The 21072-nt window shown below is 40.0% G+C and overlaps 1 protein-coding gene across 1 annotated transcript; it reads left to right on the top strand.

Annotated features, from left to right (window-relative positions):
* Nucleotides 1-1110: 1110 nt before the first annotated feature.
* LOC134867258 (follistatin-related protein 1-like) lies at nucleotides 1111-20859 on the top strand. Its single transcript, XM_063887687.1, has 11 exons — nucleotides 1111-1349; nucleotides 1458-1514; nucleotides 13391-13492; nucleotides 13629-13758; nucleotides 15459-15491; nucleotides 15782-15912; nucleotides 16480-16598; nucleotides 16989-17101; nucleotides 17794-17904; nucleotides 18028-18122; nucleotides 19485-20859. The coding sequence occupies exons 1-11, from the start codon at nucleotides 1347-1349 to the stop codon at nucleotides 19524-19526; spliced, it is 936 nt and encodes a 311-aa protein (XP_063743757.1). The 5' UTR covers nucleotides 1111-1346; the 3' UTR covers nucleotides 19527-20859.
* Nucleotides 20860-21072: the final 213 nt, after the last annotated feature.

A 21072-nucleotide genomic window follows, 5' to 3' on the forward strand; every position in this document is an offset into this window, starting at 1 on the left:
CTGAAATGTGATTTTAGAGAGAAATACTGAGACACATGAAGGACCTGCAAAGGAAATCTAAAACAAAAACCTATCTTTTTTACCTCTTAAATAGTATCAACTATTGTGAAATAAATGGGCCCTAGTCAAGTAGAATCAAAAGAGACACATTTTAATACGATTTATTATCCCATTCAATTGCATCTATTTTAGACAGAAGCTACAACAGCAACACAGAAGTATTATTGGCTTAAGGGTAACCTTTTTATTTTGGCGATTTTTATCTGCATTACAGATACGTTAAATAATTAAATAAATACCAATCCCTTCTTATGACATAAAAAGTGGCTCCTAGATTTTAGCTGGATGAATAAAATATTGAGAAATGTTCAGTTTTGGTCGGTTTTAAACATGGAATTATATCTAAAATTAAATAAGGATGGTAACATTCTTTACAAGCTGTGTTAATATTGCAAAAGGACAAGACACATTTTAAATATACTATGGCTAGGTGTAATGTGATCTTGGTCTTTGTTGTGCGTGTAGTTTCATCCTCTCCTGTGTCTTTATTGTTTTTAAGGCTATTTCAAGCTGCAGTACTTAGAGAGTTTAAGCTAAAGATAATATCCAAACATGAAATGTACATTTAATGTTTTTAATGTCTACTGGCTACGCAAATACACATTTGACTGTAGCCATGCTACTTCATTCACAAGGATGTGCATCTCTCAGCTTGGTTTGTCTGGTTATTCCCCCCCCTAGTGGCTAAACAGGCAGTTTAGTCAATTTATAGGCAATTTCTACAGATTCAACTAAGACATGAAACCAACTTTTACCATTGATTACTAATAGCACAACTTCAAAAACACAAATACCTGATGGTTTGACAAATGTTTTAAATTTTAATTTGCATAGAATAAATATTGGACCACTGGAGGCATGTGATTGTATCTGAAATAATGGTCCCCCCCACGCACACGCGCAACAGTAATAATAGTAATTGTTCAGGAGAGGTTTAAACACAATACACACACGCACACACACACACAAACACACACACACACACACACACACACACACACACACACACACACACACACACACACACACACACACACACACACACACACACTTTCCTCTTTTCCTCCCCCTCTTTTCCTCCTCTTGTGTAAACGTCCTCGGAGGACTCCAGACGTTTTGATTGGCCGCGGCGGGCAGAGAGGAGGAGGAGAGACTGACGGACTGGCACGAATTCCTCAGTGCTCCTCAAATTTCCTGAAATATCGGAACCTCCTGCTCGCCTCCGACAAACGTCCAGCTCCCTTTTTCCCCCGACCACAGATCCGAACCGAGCAGCTTCTACAAAAATGGTAACGTAGTGCAATGAATGTAGCCTTTTCCTTCAAGTTTCCTAATCATGCTGAGGAACTGGTTTGATTGATTTGCTTAACTCTTACTTTTTCTTTTCTCGTGTCCAGATGTTGCAAAGTGTCGCCGTGCTGCTTCTGCTGGCTGTAGCTGTCTCTAACGCTGAGGTAAGTTTGGCTAAAACGATTTTTCTTACTCTGAAACTATAGTAGTTTTCTTAGTGGGATTACAGCAGCACCAATCGTTGCCTTACATCTCTTCTAAACGTCTGCCACAAGAAACTCTGGAACGTCTGGAGGCACATTAACACCGCAGCTTTGTTAACAAAGCTAGATGAGCTAGAAAACATCTGGAAAAAGGTCTGAGTCAGTATATTAGACGACACAACCCGGTGCTGTGGGGAACATTACACATTTACAGCTCACTGTGCTTGTCATAGATGTAATGTAGTTCTCAAGGAGAACCATTTATGCCATTGTTGTTGCCATGCACGCGCAATTGTGAAGACAATCTGACTCAGGTTTTAAATAAATTGCCACTGGGACGTTTTATTTACATAGGGACTTAATTCTTAACCCTGAAAAGTTTTGCACAAAAAGGCCTAATGCTGTTTCATAGGCATGTATTTGTGTCTGTAACCTGAAATAAAAACGCACATTTTGCATGCTGCTGGACCACACACACAGACACACACACACACAGACACAGAAATAAACCTAGTCTCAGTTATATTTTGTGGAGTTGTGAAGTTAACACAGCAAAAGCTGCAGTAAGAGGACACAGGAGTGACAGGCAGTTGTGCAAAGAAAAGAAAGGAGGACTGGAGTCTGTGTACATCTCACCACAACCTCAGCGCAGTTTCATAGCCCTCATCATCAATGTTAACGGATGCTTCAGCACAAAACGCTCCGCCGACTGGCAGCTGCTCTGATGGCAAACAAATACTGTGTTTGGGTGGTCAGTCTGAGAGCATGTGTGTTTGTCTGTGCACACTCAGGGGTTGTGAGTGTGCTCAAGAGCTGTGAGAATACTCACCTTATTGGTCTAACACTGCAGCCCTAAGTAGTCCAACCTCTGAGTAAACCCAGAGATAATGTGCTGTTAGATTATCTGGCCTGATGGCACAGAGAGATGTACACCTCCATATTCTCATTAAACTGCTGGGGAGAAAGTGAAAATACATTTTCCTGAAATGTCAAACTTCTCTTTTGAGAAACAGAAACACACTCGCAAACACACATACACACACACACACACACACACACACACACACACACACACACACACACACACACACACACACACACACACACACACACACACACACACACACACACACACACACACCAGGTGGTGGTTGATGGTCTTAACCTCATCTGACACAGCTGTTGAACACCTGGTTTTGTGTTGACTCCACTGTTGACCTGCTCAACAGATGCATGCTGAGGAAATAAACAGGGGGAATAGCTTCAGCCTAATTAGAGGATAGATCTTTCAAACAGCTACACCAAATGTGAAACTCTAGATAAACCAATTGTTTGCTGCAGTCTATCTTTACAGCTTCACACAGATGGCCATTAGTGTCTCAGCTATGACATCACTCATAGCCTGACATGCAGGCCCTCCCCACTGACCTTCAACTGCTTTCCCTACCTTTGCCCAGTGGCTGGAAAATATGCCATTGTGTTCGCTTTTATTGGATTCATGACCGTGATCTGTGAGGTATGGCATGGTAAAGACAGAGCACACAGCAGAGTCTGTTGAGTGTGCCCACCAAGTTAATGGGGAGGCATTAGAAAGGCATCTATTCTCCAAAGGTAATTACCCTTATAATATATGGCCTGTGCACTGGTCTGTGGGAAGGGCCTGTCCTGGCATTCCTGTATGTCATCTAAAAGAGGTCAACAAGTCTGAGCAAAACTGGACCTAATAAGCTTGCAGGGTGTATTTAGGTTAAGTAAGGGAATGTGTGTTACATAAACAGTATGGAGAAGCTGGACAAACTGCTGGAAATAGGGCTTGTGTGTGAACTGATGTGTTTATTTTCAGGATTTTAGTGAAGGGTATTAAAATCTGGACACTAACTAATATTATGGAGGAGAATGCCTGTGTGCTTCCTGAAGTGAGAAATTGCACCGTTTGATGAAAAGCTGGGGATGGGACTCTGCATGTGTGCAGGCAGGGAACCAGATACGCATGTTGTGAATAAAATGTTGATGTTTTACTCAAACACGCCGGGAGCTTGATATGCAAAGGAGGTCGAAATGCAGGCGTAGTGAAAGTCATAAGAGTTTTCAGCCTCTGGGGATATGTTTGCGCACACACTTGCATATATAAAGAGAGAGAGAAAGCAGTGTTTACTTTTCTTGTTTTGTGACATGCAGTGTTATTGTTTTATCCTGCATCCTCCGCTGTGACAGGGTGGAATGACACAGTGGTTAATTTAGTTATCTGCAGCGGCTCTGGGTCTTGGAAAACACAGATGGCAGGAAGAAGTCAATGCAACAAACTCTCTTTCCTCTTAGGCAGTCCAAGAGTTGAGACAATTAAGAAGACAGTTTGAAATATTCGGAGCTGGTTCCCTTGTTGAGGCCCTGAATCTGTAGCCGACTCTGATTGAGTGTCTCTTGCACCCCGCCATGTTGCCATGTTGATGCCTGTTCTCGCTCATTCAAGGTGGGCTAAAAATATCTACCCAGGTGGAGGGAACATGAGGGGACGCTGTGTCCTCTGTCTGTATCAGCCTGCTCTAATTACTGTAGCCCAACATCCAGTCATAGATCCTGCGCAGGGATTGTAGAGGGCGTGATGTAAAACAGAAAGGAGATGGAGCCACAGTCATGCAATTATAGCAGGGGAGATTGGGGGTGAGGTAAGACTTGTGTAGTGAGACAGAAAGAAAAGGGGGGTATACTTGTTTCATCTCCCTGCAGTGTGTTCTCTTCACTCTTGGCTTGGCTTAAAAGGAGTCCTCATTTAGCTTACCAGCTGTACTGGTGTCTTATCATTACCGGCAGTCTGCACTCAAAGACACTACACACATAAATTAACACACACACGCACGCACGCACGCACACACACACACACACACACACACACACACACAAATGACAAGGAGCTACAGAAAGTCTACTAAAGGCGTATGTGGAGAACAGATAATGAAAATGTGACATACTAACTCATACAGAAAGTTAAAACGTATAGTGTATGTAGTAAAAGGGGCCTCCCTTTTTTCCCCTCTTTGTAGCTCATGGGCAACAGCAATGAGTTATGATTGTGAAGTGTTAAGTAATAGTTTGACGCTCTGATTTACTTCAGTTCAAAATTGCCTGGAAAAATTCTGAGTAAAAAAAACTTGTACTCTAGATTGACTTCCACCACATATCATCGTTGTTTCCAGCAGCCCGTGTAGGGCACGCACCTTGAGATGAGGCGCTCCATCTCAAATGTAGTTTGGTGGTGAAAACGGGGTCATTGAAGAATGAGTGATTGACTGGCATTATTCTCTGCAAATGTCACTGTTAAATGTTTCTACCATTAACTAGAGAGCCTCGACAACTGCTACAGCTTGTAAGTGTCTCGCTCATACACTTTTAATTCTGAAGTGGTTTATTCAATAGATGCCTTTTCTCTTGTGATGTGTTATGACCAGAGATGTGTGCTATAGCTCGGCAGCCATTCAAAAAAAAAAGTATTATCCAGCCATCAATGTCAGCTACAGAAAATACTTTTCAAACTTCAAAATAATAGAACACACTTAATATAGTGATTCAGTTTGTGAGCAGTTCAATATATGTTGGGTATTTAAGCCACTTCAAAAAGGACAACATCTAAAAAGTCAATATTTCTTTGTTTGCAGTATTTAGAACATTTATTCTGCTTTACCTTGCCGTAACAAAAAGCCCTCTCAGGCAAGGTACCACCATACTCCATTGGGAACAAATGGGAATTGCTGGTCTACCACTGCCTTGAGTGTTTAGTTTGTTTGTGTTATTGTGTTGCCATGGTTTTTTTAAAAGGTGAGTTAGAACCAAAGTTAACACTGTAGTTAAAACACTTCTTACTGTTTAAGTTCCTCAAACAATCTCACTTTAAAAAAACAAGCTAAACTATCTCTTTGTAAGGTAAAGTTGCAATATCATACTTTAAAAACACTTGATTACAAGGAAATGTTTGTTTAGTAAAAGTAAAGTTTTATATAAGTAACTTTTATAAACAAGGCATGGCCCCTGTGAGTTCAACATTAGGTCAGAATCGCTAGGAAAACCTTTAATGAGAGTCCTGTGGGGATCATAAATCCAGTCTCCAAATTAAGTTAACAAGCTTTCCTCTCAAACGATTAAGATGTTTAAGCATGGAGCTTTCCTGACCTCTGAGTTCATCGTACTAGCTTTTCTGAGCTTTAACCGCATACTTTATTTAGCAAATGGAGCTGTTTTAAATGTGTTGTGCCTATACAAAATATGTTGTTGCTTTAAAGTATACAAAAGTGTACAAGAAATGCAAAGCAGAGTAACAAAAATGAATGATTCAGTAGTATGGAACAACATTGATAAGGTCCATGAATCAATGTCATTACTGAGGTTTAAGGCGGAGTAGACGCTGAATTTAGGATCACACTTTTGCAAACGTTTTTTTATTATTGATGAATTGGCTTCGATTTGTCAAAGTTGAACCCAACATAAAAGATTTTCTAGAAAGTACAGGAAACAATAAGATGCAAACATGCCTTGTTAGAGTTGATGAGAAAATGTCTTTGTTCTATGGATTTATCATCACATCCCCACTGTTGGACATGCACATGGTAGAGGTCTCTAAACACTTTTGACATGGCTTCACACATCCCGCAGTCTCTAAATGAGCCTTTTCCTTCTACAAACATGTTCCAGTGTTTAGCCCCAATTCTGGCCTCAAAAAGGGAGCAGAGAAGAGGGCAGGGAATATACTCATTCTCTTGGCCTGAGCCTAGCGTGAGCCTTCCCTCCCTCCTTCCTCTCTCCTTTCCTGCCAGTGGAAAAATGCCCAGAACCAGCAGGGGTGGGAGAGTAAAGGGGTGGGAGAGGAGGGTGGGAGAGGAGGGGGGGAGGGGGTAAAGGTGGCAAAGTACATGGAGGACATGGGGAAAATTAGGTAGGATTATTGGATCAATTATTAGAGAACAAACAAACACAATCCGTACTTTATGTAGAAAAAGATGACAAGTATAACGTAGATGACTTGAGGATTGGACGGATTAAAGTGTTATAGTTCTGTCGGGGATTTCCAAGGTGAGGTGGTGAAGAAGGGACACTTTTTGTCCCAGCAGGGTGACAACAGTGTGCACAGGGGAGGGGAGGCTGGGGCCGGTGCTGTTCATAGCATTTTATGTTCTCCGCTGACATTTTAACTGCTAGCAGATGTGGCTGTGCCCAGAATGTGACTAATTTCCTGCTTTTCTTTATTTTCCCTCTCTCACTTTCACTGTGTTTTACTTTATCCCTCTTCCTTCAACCCTTCCTTTCTTTGTCTGTTCTTCTTTTTGTTTGTGTTCTTTTCTGTTTCTTCAGTTTCTTGTCCCTCTTTCTTTCAGGGTGTAGTTTTACATTTCAGCTCTTGAACAACGGGGCCTGTGGGTGTAAAATAAGAGGCTGCAGACTGGGTGACATCATCCTGTCCGTTGGTGCATTCCTTTCACACTGAATAAGAAACACGGAGAAGAAAACAGGCAGATCTGCGTGTATACTGGTCATTACCCAGAGTCCCTCTGTTTCTGCAGGTTTAATCTCAGACGTCGCCCTCTGGAAAGCATTCCAGATCACTCCTACTGCTCATATCTTTAGTACACACTCACATTAATCTCACTTTGGCCTCATTATGGTGTCGTTGTTGGGGGTTGAATGAGTATTTCTGTATGTCTGATCTCAGGAGGCTGAGAAGTACAAAAGCAATGAGGCTCAAACCTGATTTGGTATATACAAAGATACAGTTGAATGGTTTTACATGGAAGAAAATGCTTGTCATTTGAGAATGAAGTCACTTGAATTATTGATGGGAAATGCTACAGCTTTTAAAAACTGGAACCGATGATCGTCTGTTATGTTTCTCCCCTGTGGGATGGATTAAGTCGCAAGCTAGTTTAAATTCCTTGTGGTTTTTAGCAAGTGTAAGAGTGGTTCTTATTCTGCTTTGGCTGTGCTCCACTTCTCTTCTGGTTAGAAGGAAAGAGAAGTGAGAGGGAGACGCAGACGAGGCCTCCCTGTCTTCTCGTTGCTCCTGGCATGATCCTACGTCTCATGTAGTTGACAGAGCTGGACAATCTAGATCTGGAGAGACAGAGGGAATGGAGGGGGAGCCGGCACCTCTCTGACCTAGATACTGAGGAGATTTTGGCTCAAGACGAAATCTGTCGGACCCCAGCTGAGGTTAAACAAAGCTCCGGAATGTACACCCCCTACCTCCTAATCCTGTCCTTCACCTTGCTTCGTGTTTTTCCACCTTCATTATTTCTCCTACTGAAAACAGGTTTATCAAACAGTGGGTTGCATTGCCTTGCTGTGCGTGCATTTTTCCGTCCATCTGTCCGTCTCAGAAACATTTTTGTGCCAGTGAAGTACATGATGTAGGAAATAGTCAAAGTCAACTTTATTTTCAATCTTTCAGTTTGTATGTACAGACAGAGAGATCGAAATAATGTTTCCCACAATCCCAAGGATAAAAAATACAAATACCAAAAAAGAAAAACACAACAGTCAATAGGATGTGGATGAATGTGTTACAGCAGCAAAACATGTAAATAGAGTCATTATAGTTCGGAAACAAACATTCACACTTAAACTCTTTATACTTGTCGATACTCTGGACAAACTGCGTACAATTCAAAGAAATAGTTCCTACAACTTGGCGTTTTTTTCTTGCTTTAAATGTTTTGACTTTGGAGGTTTGTTCGTCGAGAGTCAGGCTAGCTGTTTACCCTGTTTCCAGTCTTTCTGCTAAGCTACTCTGCTGCTAGCTGGAGATTTATATTTAATAAACATGAGAGTAGAATTTTTCCTCTTTACTTTCAACAAGAAAGTGTTAAAGTGTATCTCCCAAAATGTCTATGTATTCATTTAATGCCTACATAAGTACCAAATATTAATTTGTGATATAAACAACCATATGAAATCAATTATACTGCACTTTTCATTAATGGCAGCTTAACATTTTAATTGAGACAGGACACAGATGAACGCTTTAATGCCTACTATGACTTAACAGCCTCATCTGCTCCTGTCATTGTCATTGTATAAACTCCCTAATGAGTTCTGAAATATACTTTATGTTTTCGGGAGTAAGAAGCCTGAAAAACATCTTAACCATTCTTAAATCTTGTAATCATTTATTCTTTTCTTGTTTCTGTTGGCAGTACTTTAACTTTTTCATAGGGTGGCATACAAAATGGAAATGTATATTAGTGGCTGAGCGAATAGAAACCACATTAATCTCCAATATTCTTGCACCCTTCTGAGATGATTTTGTTTTAATATTTCAAGTTGTCAAAAGCGTGATATTTTATTTATAAAAACACTCACCCGTCTTACTGTACCGTAGGGGAGAGAGGAGCATGTTTTTTTTCTTCCGCTTACTTGATACATCTAGCTTCATGCAATACATCTCATAAAAAAACAGAACAAATCATACCTTTCTGCAGCTTATTATATTCAGTTAACGGAAACATCGCATAGAGAAAAAGCAAAAGCTAAAGCTGAACCACTTTTCACCTTTTCTGTGATGTGTTACAATTCTACAACCACGGAAAGTAAAACCTCCACAATGAGCCAGGCGCTGAATCAACATCTCTTACACAGTGTGGAGAAAGCTCAATAGGAACAGCGTTTACTGCTGGGCTGTTGTATTGGATTGCATTAAGTGAAGCTCTGTGTGCTCAATACACCAATCAAGCTGATTAAACTGATCTTGATTGCTACAGAAAGTCATTGTGTTTTATAATTACTAACACAAAGTTTGATTGCAGCATTTAATAATTAAAGTTAAGTATTGTTTTTTAAAGTTATGTCCAGTAGGGTGTTTATCACTGCAGGCTCATCCGGGGAAGGGTGTTTACAACCCGTAAATCAATGTTGTCTATGTTAATGAGGGGCAGGGTGCACTGTAGGAATGGATTCACCGTGCCTCTAAAGTGACACCCATGGGAGAGAAGCATCGATTCACCGGCTAGATCAATGGAGCGTCACCAAGATACACACCAATATGCACACTCACACACACAGTGACACACAAACACATATGCACAAAACATGCAGTGAAGGGCGGATAGGCTTCATTACTCATAAGGTTGTGCATGGACAGATGAAAGACATGCAGAATGATGTTTTAATGTGTTTGTGGGGGCAAATTTAACCTTTCTGTGCAGCCTGCACCCTTATCAGCAGTGAATAATTAAATAGGCTTTTTAAATTTTTTAAATGAAGCAGAAATATATTGCCCTTCAACTACAGTCGGCCTTAGCATGAAGCCATTCAACAAGTAGAAAGGGTGGAAATGTACCTTAGAGCGCACACAGTCTCCTGCCTATCGTCTTCACCAGCTACCTGTTTCTTCAGACTTTATTTTTATCCTCTTCTTCCTCTTTTTGCTATCCAGCCCTGAAAAACTGGTCTCGGATCACTGACATGTCTCTTGCAGCCTTAAAAGGGCATGGTACTGAGAGTAGGATGACAGGACAGAGAAAGATACCGCAGAGTGGAAATAAAAGTAGTCGACTTGAATTGTAAGACACCACGCAGAGATAGGAAGATTAAATGATGCACTTAAGGGTTTTGAGAAATATCACTTGTATCTTTTAATCTTCTTCAAACCTTTAAATAATTTTAACGTCTTGACTAAAAGATCAAAACACAAAGAAATTGAAGAAAAAGGACTCAGGGAAATGAGCTGTGAAATGTGTATACAGTATATGCAATCAGTTTAATGCTTGAGGCAGCTCTCTGTATTAACGCCTCTGTTTAATCTATTTTGACTCAACAGTCACTTACCACAGCCACAGCTCCAGTGATTGGTTTTAAATGTGAAGGAAAATATGGAATCATTTGTTGGCTGTAATGAAAAATGTATATCATTTAAGTAGGACACAAACAGCGGGTGTGCGTTGTTTTTTTGTGCTGAGTTTGTAGATTTTGCTTTGATGGTGATTAGGTTAATGAATGTGTTGCAGGCGCTCTAGCATCCTAGTCATGGTGGGGTCTGCAGAGAATACTAGTTGAGTGTTTCTGCATGTGGACATTTTCGTCTTAATCTTGGTTTCTGAAACACAAATTACCTCACTCTTGGTCGAAAGACACCTGAATTTGCCATCTTTTGCTGTGGTAGAAACCCAGGATACTGTCCTGCTTTAACACCTTATCCTGTTCTGATCATTGTATGCAATGTGTGCAGGAGTGAGTTTAAAAGCCTCAATTCTCAAACTCTTAGTCTTAAATACGGCTACAACAAACTGCTATTTTCTCTCCGGTTAATGGATAAGTTGTTTGGTCTATAAAATGCCAGAATGATGAAATCTGTGATCATTGTTTCCTAAAGCCAGAGAGGATGTCCTCAACAACAACTCAATTATATAACCCTTTTCTGTCAAAGAAGAGTAATGAAATATGAAAATATGTGAATTTTGACATGCTTTTCAAACTGAATGACAGAATATGACAGAATTAGAGTCATACATGGATATAAATATTTTCTAGGTTCCATGTAAGCCTTGAATTAGGATTGAGGCAAGGTTAGGAGCAAAAACCAGGGCAACCTATGTACTGTAACTGTACTTGATGATGATGTGTGTCTGCCCACTCCTGTTCATAGTAACAATGAAGGCTTCATGCAGGCATGATTTATGTCCACATAGGGCAGCCTAAGGCCCCCTTCCCCGGAGTGTTGAAGAATAATTTGGTGACATTACAGTCCATTGTCCATTGTTTTTGTACAGTCCGTGTCAATAATAAATCCTCTGCTGTGATACAACTATGGGGCTTGGTTCCATTGGCCTCTTTTGATTGACACCTCTGTGATCTTTCCAAAACAGGAACTTGAACATGCTCTCACCATAGCAACAAACCACTTGAATCCTCCAGAATAAAAAAGCGCTTGCCTCTGTATTCATCAACTCAATGTCAGGGAACCTCTGCAGGTTATAGAGGTGGTCAGAGCTCTACGTTTATACCAGCTTTATCTAAGCTGGCCATCCATTATTCATGATCTCATCGTAGGTTTCTACAGGTTTCAACAGGCTTCTAACCCAGCTGTGTCAAACAAACTGAATTGTCCAACATGCTCAAAGCCACAGGGATCGCTTTGAAGATTTTCCATGACTTCAACTTCTGAGTTCAAATGTGTGCGTGTCTCAAAACTATGCATAGAAATGAACCCAAACCCTACAATCCCTCTCCTCTCACCACTTCAGGGTTAACGCTGCTGCACTGCAATACATGCATGTGACTGCCGCCCCTCTCCCAGCATCCATCTTGTTATATTCTTTCATTAGTGAGCTTATGGGCGTTTGGTCACAGAAATCCAGCTTCAGGTTTACCTACATACCAGACTTTGGACAAACACACACAGCAGCTTGAAAGCCAGCTCACGTGCACTCACACACAGAGGGCCAACTTTCTGTCTCGCTCTTACAGGAAACAGCGGCTTAAGGAGGAGGAGGGGAGTCTAGAGAAACAGGGAGGTGAAAAGATTTCACTGAGCATGGGAATGGGCCCAAAGGAAAACACAGCTCAGACTCCAGATGTGGAAACACCCTGTACACACGCAAACACAACTCCCCCACGCACACACACCAACACACACACTTATATAAATACAATTACACACACATAGGGAAGGGAGAAGTAATAAGGGTCATAAATGGAGCTCTGCTTGCTTGGCGTCTTATGATTGGTGGGTCTTTAGCTCCAGTGAGCTCATTTTTTGTCAAGTTCTCTGGTGATATTCAACAAACAAACAAAAGACAAAGAAACAAAGGCAAGCGTCAACAAGAGAAAATAAGACTGACTGTATGCATTAGAAAATAAAAGTTTTACTGACACATGTAAGTATCATCCTGCTTGCCTCTCATTCCGCCTTGAGTCTTTGTTTCCCATACTACTCAAACAGAGATATGTTGACATCGCTTTCTTAATCATCAACAGCATATTAGGACTTCGAAAGTAGGTGAATTGAACTCCCAAGTGAGTCCGAAGTATAACTGTAAATTAATGGCATTTTGAATGTACCATATTGGTAAGGTAGCGCCTCCTAAAGGGGAGATGATGTCATTTTTTTCAGGATAGCTTAGAGTTGATTTGTGTGTTTTAATGTTTTTGATAAAAACAATAAATGTGTTGAGGATATAGACAACACTTACAGTTTTATGCTGGGTTGTCCAAGTATGGTATGTACCAAATTGGATGGAAATTAGATAAACATTGTAGGAGTAATGCAAAACAAAAAAACATGTATGTGTTAGACCAATAATTTCATGAAAAAATAGACACTTCCAATTCAGGATTTATAGTATGATAATTCAATTATTTTTATTTGATATTTCTATTCTAGCCACTCCTTTATTACTACTTGTTTATGTTTTTTTTTATCTTTCCTTTAGTTACCATTATTTATATGTATGGCAGCTACGTGTTTGTGTGTGTGAGGATATGTTGAATGTTAAATTTCATGTTTCAGGAGCTGCTCTTCAAATGTCATTGTCCAATGTGTGCTATTTCAATAAAACAACTGTATTCTATAGGAGTGTCTTGCTCGATAAAAAACAGAAAAAAGGGAAATGCTTAAACATCTTAATTTCTGGATTTAGTGAAGAGGAAACGGTCAATGTCCACGTCTGTGACGGAAGAGGAAGTTTGTATTTAGTTCATATTTAAAATGTGGTGATCACCTTTTCAGTGCGTTTAAATGGGTCTGTTATTGTAATGGGGGAACAGCGCCGCCCTGTGTGTAAAATCTGTAGAAATCCCTACACACATCCAAATAAGTAATTATAATAACAGCTTTAAATGTGTTTCCTATCTTTCAGGAGCTGCAGAGCAAGAGCAAAGTGTGTGCTAATGTGTTCTGTGGGGCCGGCAGAGAGTGTGCTGTCACAGAGAAAGGGGAGCCCAGCTGTCTGTGTATAGAGGTGAGTGTTGAGTATGTGACTCTGTAGAGACCCAGGGACATTACTTCATCACATGGAGGAAGTTGAAATGTGGTAACATTTCAAAAATGACTTTCTCCCTAGTTTTCAGTTGTCTTTTCTCCCCATGTTTTTGCAGAGCTGTAAGCCCCACAAGAGGTCAGTGTGTGGCAGCAATGCTAAGACCTACAGGAATCACTGTGAGCTCCACAGGGATGCTTGTCTGACTGGCTTGAAGATCCAGGTGGCCCACGATGGACACTGCCATGGTGAGAGCACAGCAGCACACAACACGAAATGTCACAATATCAAAACTAATGTCTAAAAGAAGCTTTCAGATGGAGTTTACACAGTAGTCAAGGATTCATTAATTAAAACTTTTCTGTGAAGCTTTAACAACAAGTTAACATCGAAAGTTTGAGTAACATAATCTATGATGCCCATGCTTTATAAAATGCATTCTAAAAATAGTTGTGATCTGTTTTTTGGCATTTTGATTTTTGTTACATACATTTTTAGTCAACCTTAGTATCATCAACTGCTTTATCAAATGTCCCTTTTACTATCCCAATAAATTACACCTCCAAGTGTGGTTAAGACTGTATTAACGTTATCATTGATTATTAAAACTATGTTCTTATCAAGGGCTATTAAGTGTTCTGATAGTCATGGGTGCTTTTTCTACATTAGAAGAAGAATCAGAGGATGAAACCCTCTTTATTGTCACATACATGCACACAGCAGAGCACACACAGTGAAATTATCCTATGCATTTAACCCATCCTAGTACTAGGAGCAGTGGGCAGCTACCGTGCAGCGCCCGGGGCAATTCTGATGGGGATGGAAGAAGAGGGGGGCTTTTTTCAAATCATATTCACAGATTATTTTTTTTAAACCCTGGGGTTCTAGCTAAGAAACACTCCTTTAGTTATCATGCTATTCAAAAATGGAATGAGGCGGAGTGAGGTAGCTGTGCCCTTTACCCTTTTTATGCTTTCTCATTCAATACTGACATTGTTTGATTCAGTGTGACAGATACATAGCCCGTCAATAACTAGAATGGTTAGCATGTTACTGGGTAAGCATGTAGCGATCAAAGTTTGCGCACCTGATAACCTGCTAATGCCCTCAATGATCCAATATCAATGCTCTGGTTTTCTAAATGTAATAATCCTCTCTGCATATAACCCAATGAAAAAAAATCTGTAAGAAGGTATGAGACCAGGGACTCCTGAAACTAAAACTTAAGGTGGGGGCCTGTAATAACATGTTATGCTATTACAAGGATATGTGGGAAGTCAACAGAGGGTAGAAGCTCAAATATAAGTCTAACCTTGTTATTGTTTGGTTATTTCAGCATTCGCCCAATGTGGACCCTCAGCTTCTCAGTTAATTATCCCAACACAACTTCATTCTCACTCTAAACAATGAAGCAGCCATTTGAATCAATCCACACACACACACACTTGAGAATCTCAAATATTATCTAAAAGTCCGTTTGTTTCCTTACATTGGATGGAATTTGGCTCACTTTTTGATTGGTAGAGGTGCTGATACTGCTGTTTGGAGTTAATTGAACTGATGAGTGTGTGATCTCAAAAGCATGCCTTTTTTCATGGACCTGATACCTGAAGTGATCGGGTTGCTATTGAACCATATAGGGCCCGCCACATGTCCCTGTTCACCCCTGGCCTTGACTTATCTATTAAATCATCTAATATTAGCTTCTTATCTTGAGTGAACTTTAACCACTGACACTTGGTGATATCCCACTTTTTCCCCGCTGAACCGGACATTGATCAGTGCTGTGGCAGAAAAAGTATTTAGGGAAAATAGTTACATCACACTCTACTCTATGCAGAACTTTGGCCTAATTCTTTGTCACAACCAAGTTTATCTCCATTATTCTGAATCAAGTCAATGCATTCTTTTTCTTGTTGTAAATGTTCTTTTCTTTCTCTTGCTTCAGAGAAGAAAACAGAAAAGGCTGCTGCCAGCCCAGGTGAGTTTATGTATTAGTATATTGTATAAAATCTCATTTCAATTATTTTTTATTGGTTCACCTTTGGTGTTTGGATTAAGTCCAGTTCCCAGGTGGGTTATGGGTATGTTCACTATGTCCGTGCAATAACTGCATTTTATAGTCTTATCTTGAAAGCACTTGATTAATATGGAAATACTGACAAATGCACTAATGGACACAGGTCAAACATTATAGCTTACAAGATAAATGTTACCCTTTGGATTTTTCATTAATGCTCCTGACCTATGGAGATGTTCTCTCCCCCGCAGTGGTTTGCTATGCTGCTGACCGCAATGAGCTAAGGGGTCGTGTGATCCAGTGGCTGCAGACTGAGGTGGTCCCAGACGGATGGTTTGTCAAGGGATCCAACTTCTCTGACATCCTGCTCAAGTACTTCAAGGTCAGATTCATCTCTCTTTACAGGACAGAATGAACCCTAGTTTCAATTAGTGCACTCAATTGTTCCCCAGTTTATATATTCATGCAGGCTTTCTACAACCCCCCTTCTCCTTAAAGCCGCCTCCAACTCTGTGTAATTGTTTATGTAGCAGACCTTTCAAGCACGTCAGCTGGAACCCTTCCTCTATGTGTTAGTACATGAATGGTATTTGTTCTTTAAACAATTTGTGCAAACCGCCTTATTCATTTTCTTTTTTGTCCCAGCATAAAAATATGTTGCATTATTTGAGACTATACTTACAGTTAACTTTAGCATCTAATGGTCTAAACCTTAGTTAAGCTGCACACTATCTCAGAGCCTTGAGGTTAATATGCAGCTCTGGTGTTAATTTAATTCATTTGTTCTTGTTCATTTGAATTTGTGTGTTAATTTGTGTCCTAGACTAATGTGTCTATCAGAAACACCAACAAGTAATACATTAAATGTGAATACTTTGTTTGATTGTTCATATTTAATGTACACAAACATGAACTGCTTCTTTCTCATGTTTTCTGTACGTTTCTGCAGTCATACGACAATGGTGATTCCCAGCTGGACTCCTCAGAGCTGCTCAAATTCATCGGACAAAATGACTCTGTTGTGGAGTTGCAATCCTACGCAGACCAAGAGAGCAACAAGCTGCTCAGGTCCGTGTTGTTGTTGGTCTGTTTTTATACTTAAATGAGTTTGTATGAGGGCAAGCAGGGTAAATGAAAAACTGCCACTGTTTGCAAAGTTCCACCCAAACTATGTCAAAGTTTTCCGCTGTGGCAATGTTTGCACATAGAGATCCATATCTGTGTGGGGCTGTGCTATTTAAAGCTAGGCAGGGAAATTCATTGAAATCTTATCTTGCCAGTGCAAACTATGCTGAAGGCCTCCGGTGGGAGACTGCACTGGAATGAACACCTGTACTCTGTGGGATACAGACCTAATTATTCTTTCTTCTGTACGCTTATTTTCTTTGCAATGTTCTGCCACTGTAGGAGGAGCTAATATTTATCCAATGTTTACAACGTGTATATCTGTCTTCCCAGGAGCCTGTGCGTGGATGCCCTCATTGAACTCTCTGATGAGAACGCTGACTGGAAGCTGAGCTTTGACGAGTTCCTCAACTGCCTGAAGCCTGGCTTCAATCCACCAGAGAAGAGTGAGCTTAGAGTGATAGCCTGTGTACTTTGACATAGTTTAACAAAGAGTAATACAGCGGTAAATAAAGTTTATGGATGCATTGACATAAGCTTACTTAGGCATTCCTGACACTCGGCAAACTTCCTGAAATTGCTAAATAGCTATGGTTCACATTACACAACTTTCAAAGTTGTCAGATCACTATGCTGTTCATACATCACAAGATGTTATTGTGCCGTGTGGAGTCTTGAAGTTAGTTTGAGACAAAGTCTTGATTTCAGTCTGCTCAGTCATGTGATGCAGCTTAATGTGGGATAAAGTTCACAGGAAGCAGAGGGTCTGTCACTGAAATAACATTCTGGATGGAGCACTGAACCCTGTAACTTCACCAGACTCAAGGACATGCACACACACACACACACACACACACACACACACACACACACACACACACACACACACACACACACACACACACACACACACACACACACACACACACACACAGCTTACTTTTGTAAGCAAAAACATGCCGAAGGCCTGCAACTTTAAAATGAAACTACTGGATGAATGGATGATGTGGCATTTTGAAATGCTGACAAGACTTAGTTATGCAAATTGATTAAAGTTAAAAGTTGGTTCTATGATCACCCTGCTGCAGTCTGCTATCTGCGGTATTGACTGATAAGTTTGCCATGTGTCTTTCTGTAGAATGTGCCTTGGAGGATGAGACATATGAGGACGGAGCAGAGACCCAGGTTGAGTGTAACCGATGTGTTTGTGCATGCGGCAACTGGGTTTGCACTGCTATGACCTGCACTGGTGAGTTCAAACACTGGAGATGATCTTTATGCTATTTATTCTTTTGGGAGTTTTAATGACACAAACAAACACATTGAGATAAAAGCCTTGTGGCCATTTTTGACTATTTTGTTATCTGTGCAGACAAAACAGCAGCTGTGGATGAGTCAGTGGATGCTGGGGCAGAGATGACTGAGGAGGAGTGGAACCTCCGTGTGGCCGAGCTCAACAAGCACCAGGTCTGTTTTTGTAATCTGAAAATCCCTGTAAATAAGCAAACACATAATGTGCTCACCGTATAAATGGCACGTAAATTAGAAGTCAGAAAAAAAGCTTTCAAAGTGTATTTCAAAGCTCCGTCACTGCCCTCTGCTCATAAGAATAAAGTTATTATAAGGTCGATGAAATATCCCTTACACTGAACCATAACCCAAGTGTCTGCTTTTATATTCCTTCAGGATACAACCTTCATTACTTGCAATGTGTTCCAGGGCAAAGAGCGTTTGAATCAAACTGCTCAGCCAGCAAAAAACAATTCGCATAAGAATTGCTAGACATACATTTTTATGTGAGTGTGTACCAACCTTACACAGTCCAGTGAGCCAGGGCATCAGCGTATATATGAATCCGGACTTTTAAAGAGCAGCAATAAATGAAAAGGCTGGGAAATAAAGAGATGTTTTCTAAATTGGTTCGATAAACTATGAATTGGCCATGGATAGGAAATAAGGGGAAGATGGCAGAGAAAAAAATGATCATTGACATCTTCTTTTATTGTATGGATTGGAAAGTGGCATGTCCTAAACTAAGATTTTGTGTAGGATTAAGAAATGTAAATGATACAAAATCCAACAACACAATCCCTTGACATTGCCACACAGAAGTAATACAAATTATGTTAAAATAAAATCATTATGGATTAAGTAATACTAAAACATGTATAAAACTAAGGTTAATCGAAATACCAGCATTAACATGATGTGATATGTTAAACAAAGGTGTCAGAAGGGAATATAATATAAAGGAATAATTCTGCCAGTGTTAAGGAAACAAACAGTTGTCTAAAAAGAACCTCTGGAAACTCCTGGACAACAAATAAAGATGTGCAGCCTCTAGAACTGGACAAAGAATTGTAATCTAGAACCTCTGTAGCCCAGGAATGAAGTTCTAGAACCAAGGTCTGAAAGTCTTTCTGGAACCTCTACAGTCAAAATATTTTTTGTGGCATTTCTGCTTATATGTGCTTGCTTATTTAGGTAGGTCTCTGGCTTGGGTCCATGGCTGAGTCAGCAAGGTCATGTAAACTCTACTCCAGAAAGGGCATTTTATGAGGCATTTGTAAACACAACTGGCTGTGTAGGTGCCAGTTTGAGGTGACCAGATGTAGCTGCTAGGTCATAAAGACATTGTTCGGAAAAATGTTCTTTTCGTGACTAAAGCATTCAATTGGAGGATTTTTTTAAATGTTAAGAAACAAAACAAGGCTTACAGATTTTTGTTTTAAATATTTCCTCACATTAACTTAAATCCAGTGTTTTAAATAAATTGTAAACTGTATCTCACTTTCTTTGTCCAATCTTTTTCATTGTTGGGGAAAACAGGAAACAGTTGAGAAGATGAAGTCCAGCACAAAGGAGGCCTAAATAAGGAAACAATGACGGAGAGGATTCACGTCATCACCCTTTCTCCATACTTGATTTATTTAGCAAACATGTGTTATTATACTGACTTTTCCATGTTTCTCGCTCTGTTAATTATTATACATTTTTTTACGATGTTTAAGTGTTTTTGTTGATGTTTGTTAGATTTGGGGGCTATCATAGAGTATTATAGGATTCCCCTGTGTTCAGTACTGTCATATTTGATTGTATTATTGCCTCTACACTAGCGCTGGGGCTATTTTTTACTACAATCCTTATATTTTTACAGTTATTATGAAAAAAAAAACAAGTCAAGTTTTCACTGTTTGGGAGTCGTTGTTTGAGAAAGTATTGATGTAAGGAGCTAGGAGAATCTACCTGTTGAAATGAGGGAGCTGTCAGAGATCTGACTGCTTGATCACTGGTGCAGAATTTCTTCTCCCCACCCTAACAGGTTTTAGGATCAACATCTCAGTTAATGAAGTTGGGACAAGAGGGTAAAGCTACTAGTGATGTTGATGTTGTTGCCATATAGAACTGCCACAGTAGGTCACTAGTTGACCAATGCACTTCTCTTTCTTTCCTTCCTAGCTTTCTTATGCTTTTAGTTCAAGTCTATGTACAATGTTTTATCAGCTTGAGTTGGAACCTTTGTTTCCATGTTATGCTCAGGCAAGTCTCTCTGGTGCTTTTTTGTTCCACATTTCTGTCTGTGTCTTATATTTCTGAGAGAAAGACGTAGTGGTCCAGCTATCACTGTGGGGCAGCACAACTGCATCAAGGTGAGACCTGACCTTTGAATATAGCATGATGAAAACTAAAACCAAAGTTTTGATGAAATGTTTGAATAATGTAAAAAAATCTCCAGGTAAAACATTACTCTGGACCCAGCAACAACACTATACCTGTGCTTTCAAAATCACTAACAGAAGGACTAGCCTCAGCTATAGTAGCGTAGAGCATCAATAACCGGCTGAATATGAATTGAGTGTGTGTGATTGTGTGGTTGTGTGTGTGTGCTAACGAAGTGTGATGCTGAGAGTAGTTTGGTTTGTAAAATGTGTATTTGTTAAAATCCTGTATCTAAATTGGAAGGATTGATAATAAAATCAGTGCCTTAGACCTGCAAAAAGTATGGTTTCTACCTTTGCCTGCACATAGGTGTTCATGCCCTGAGTGTGCTTAGTTTAGCAGTAAACTAGTGCTTTGTGACTCCATCGTTGATAAATGTCTGTGTGAAAGTTGCATTACTAGGTTCAAGCTAAATCTTTATATTCCACTAAAAGTGCAGAGACTGTAAGGAGTATGTATGTACAATAAAGCCCAATACATCATAGCACAGCTTTGTCACTTTGTTTGTGTGTGCTTTTACCAAATTACACTTTGAAATACTGAAGTGAAAGAAGAAATTCCCCTTCCGCCTGTTATTCCTAACAAAAGCAAAGCATAGGGAACTTATTACTTCACTGTTAGACTCTCATTTGACTGCCGGAGAATCCAAAATTTCTGTTATTATCTATCAACCGAAACAGTTTCTCTCTCAAATATA

The sequence above is a fragment of the Eleginops maclovinus genome, chromosome 7 (assembly GCF_036324505.1).
Source record: "Eleginops maclovinus isolate JMC-PN-2008 ecotype Puerto Natales chromosome 7, JC_Emac_rtc_rv5, whole genome shotgun sequence".
In the NCBI taxonomy this organism is placed as follows: Eukaryota; Metazoa; Chordata; class Actinopteri; order Perciformes; family Eleginopidae; genus Eleginops; species Eleginops maclovinus.

Coding starts and splice junctions, on each gene's coding strand:
- LOC134867258 (XM_063887687.1), top strand. Junction 13,493..13,628: donor CCAGCTGTCTGTGTATAGAG/GTGAGTGTTGAG, acceptor ATGTTTTTGCAG/AGCTGTAAGCCCCACAAGAG. Junction 15,492..15,781: donor AAAGGCTGCTGCCAGCCCAG/GTGAGTTTATGT, acceptor TCTCCCCCGCAG/TGGTTTGCTATGCTGCTGAC.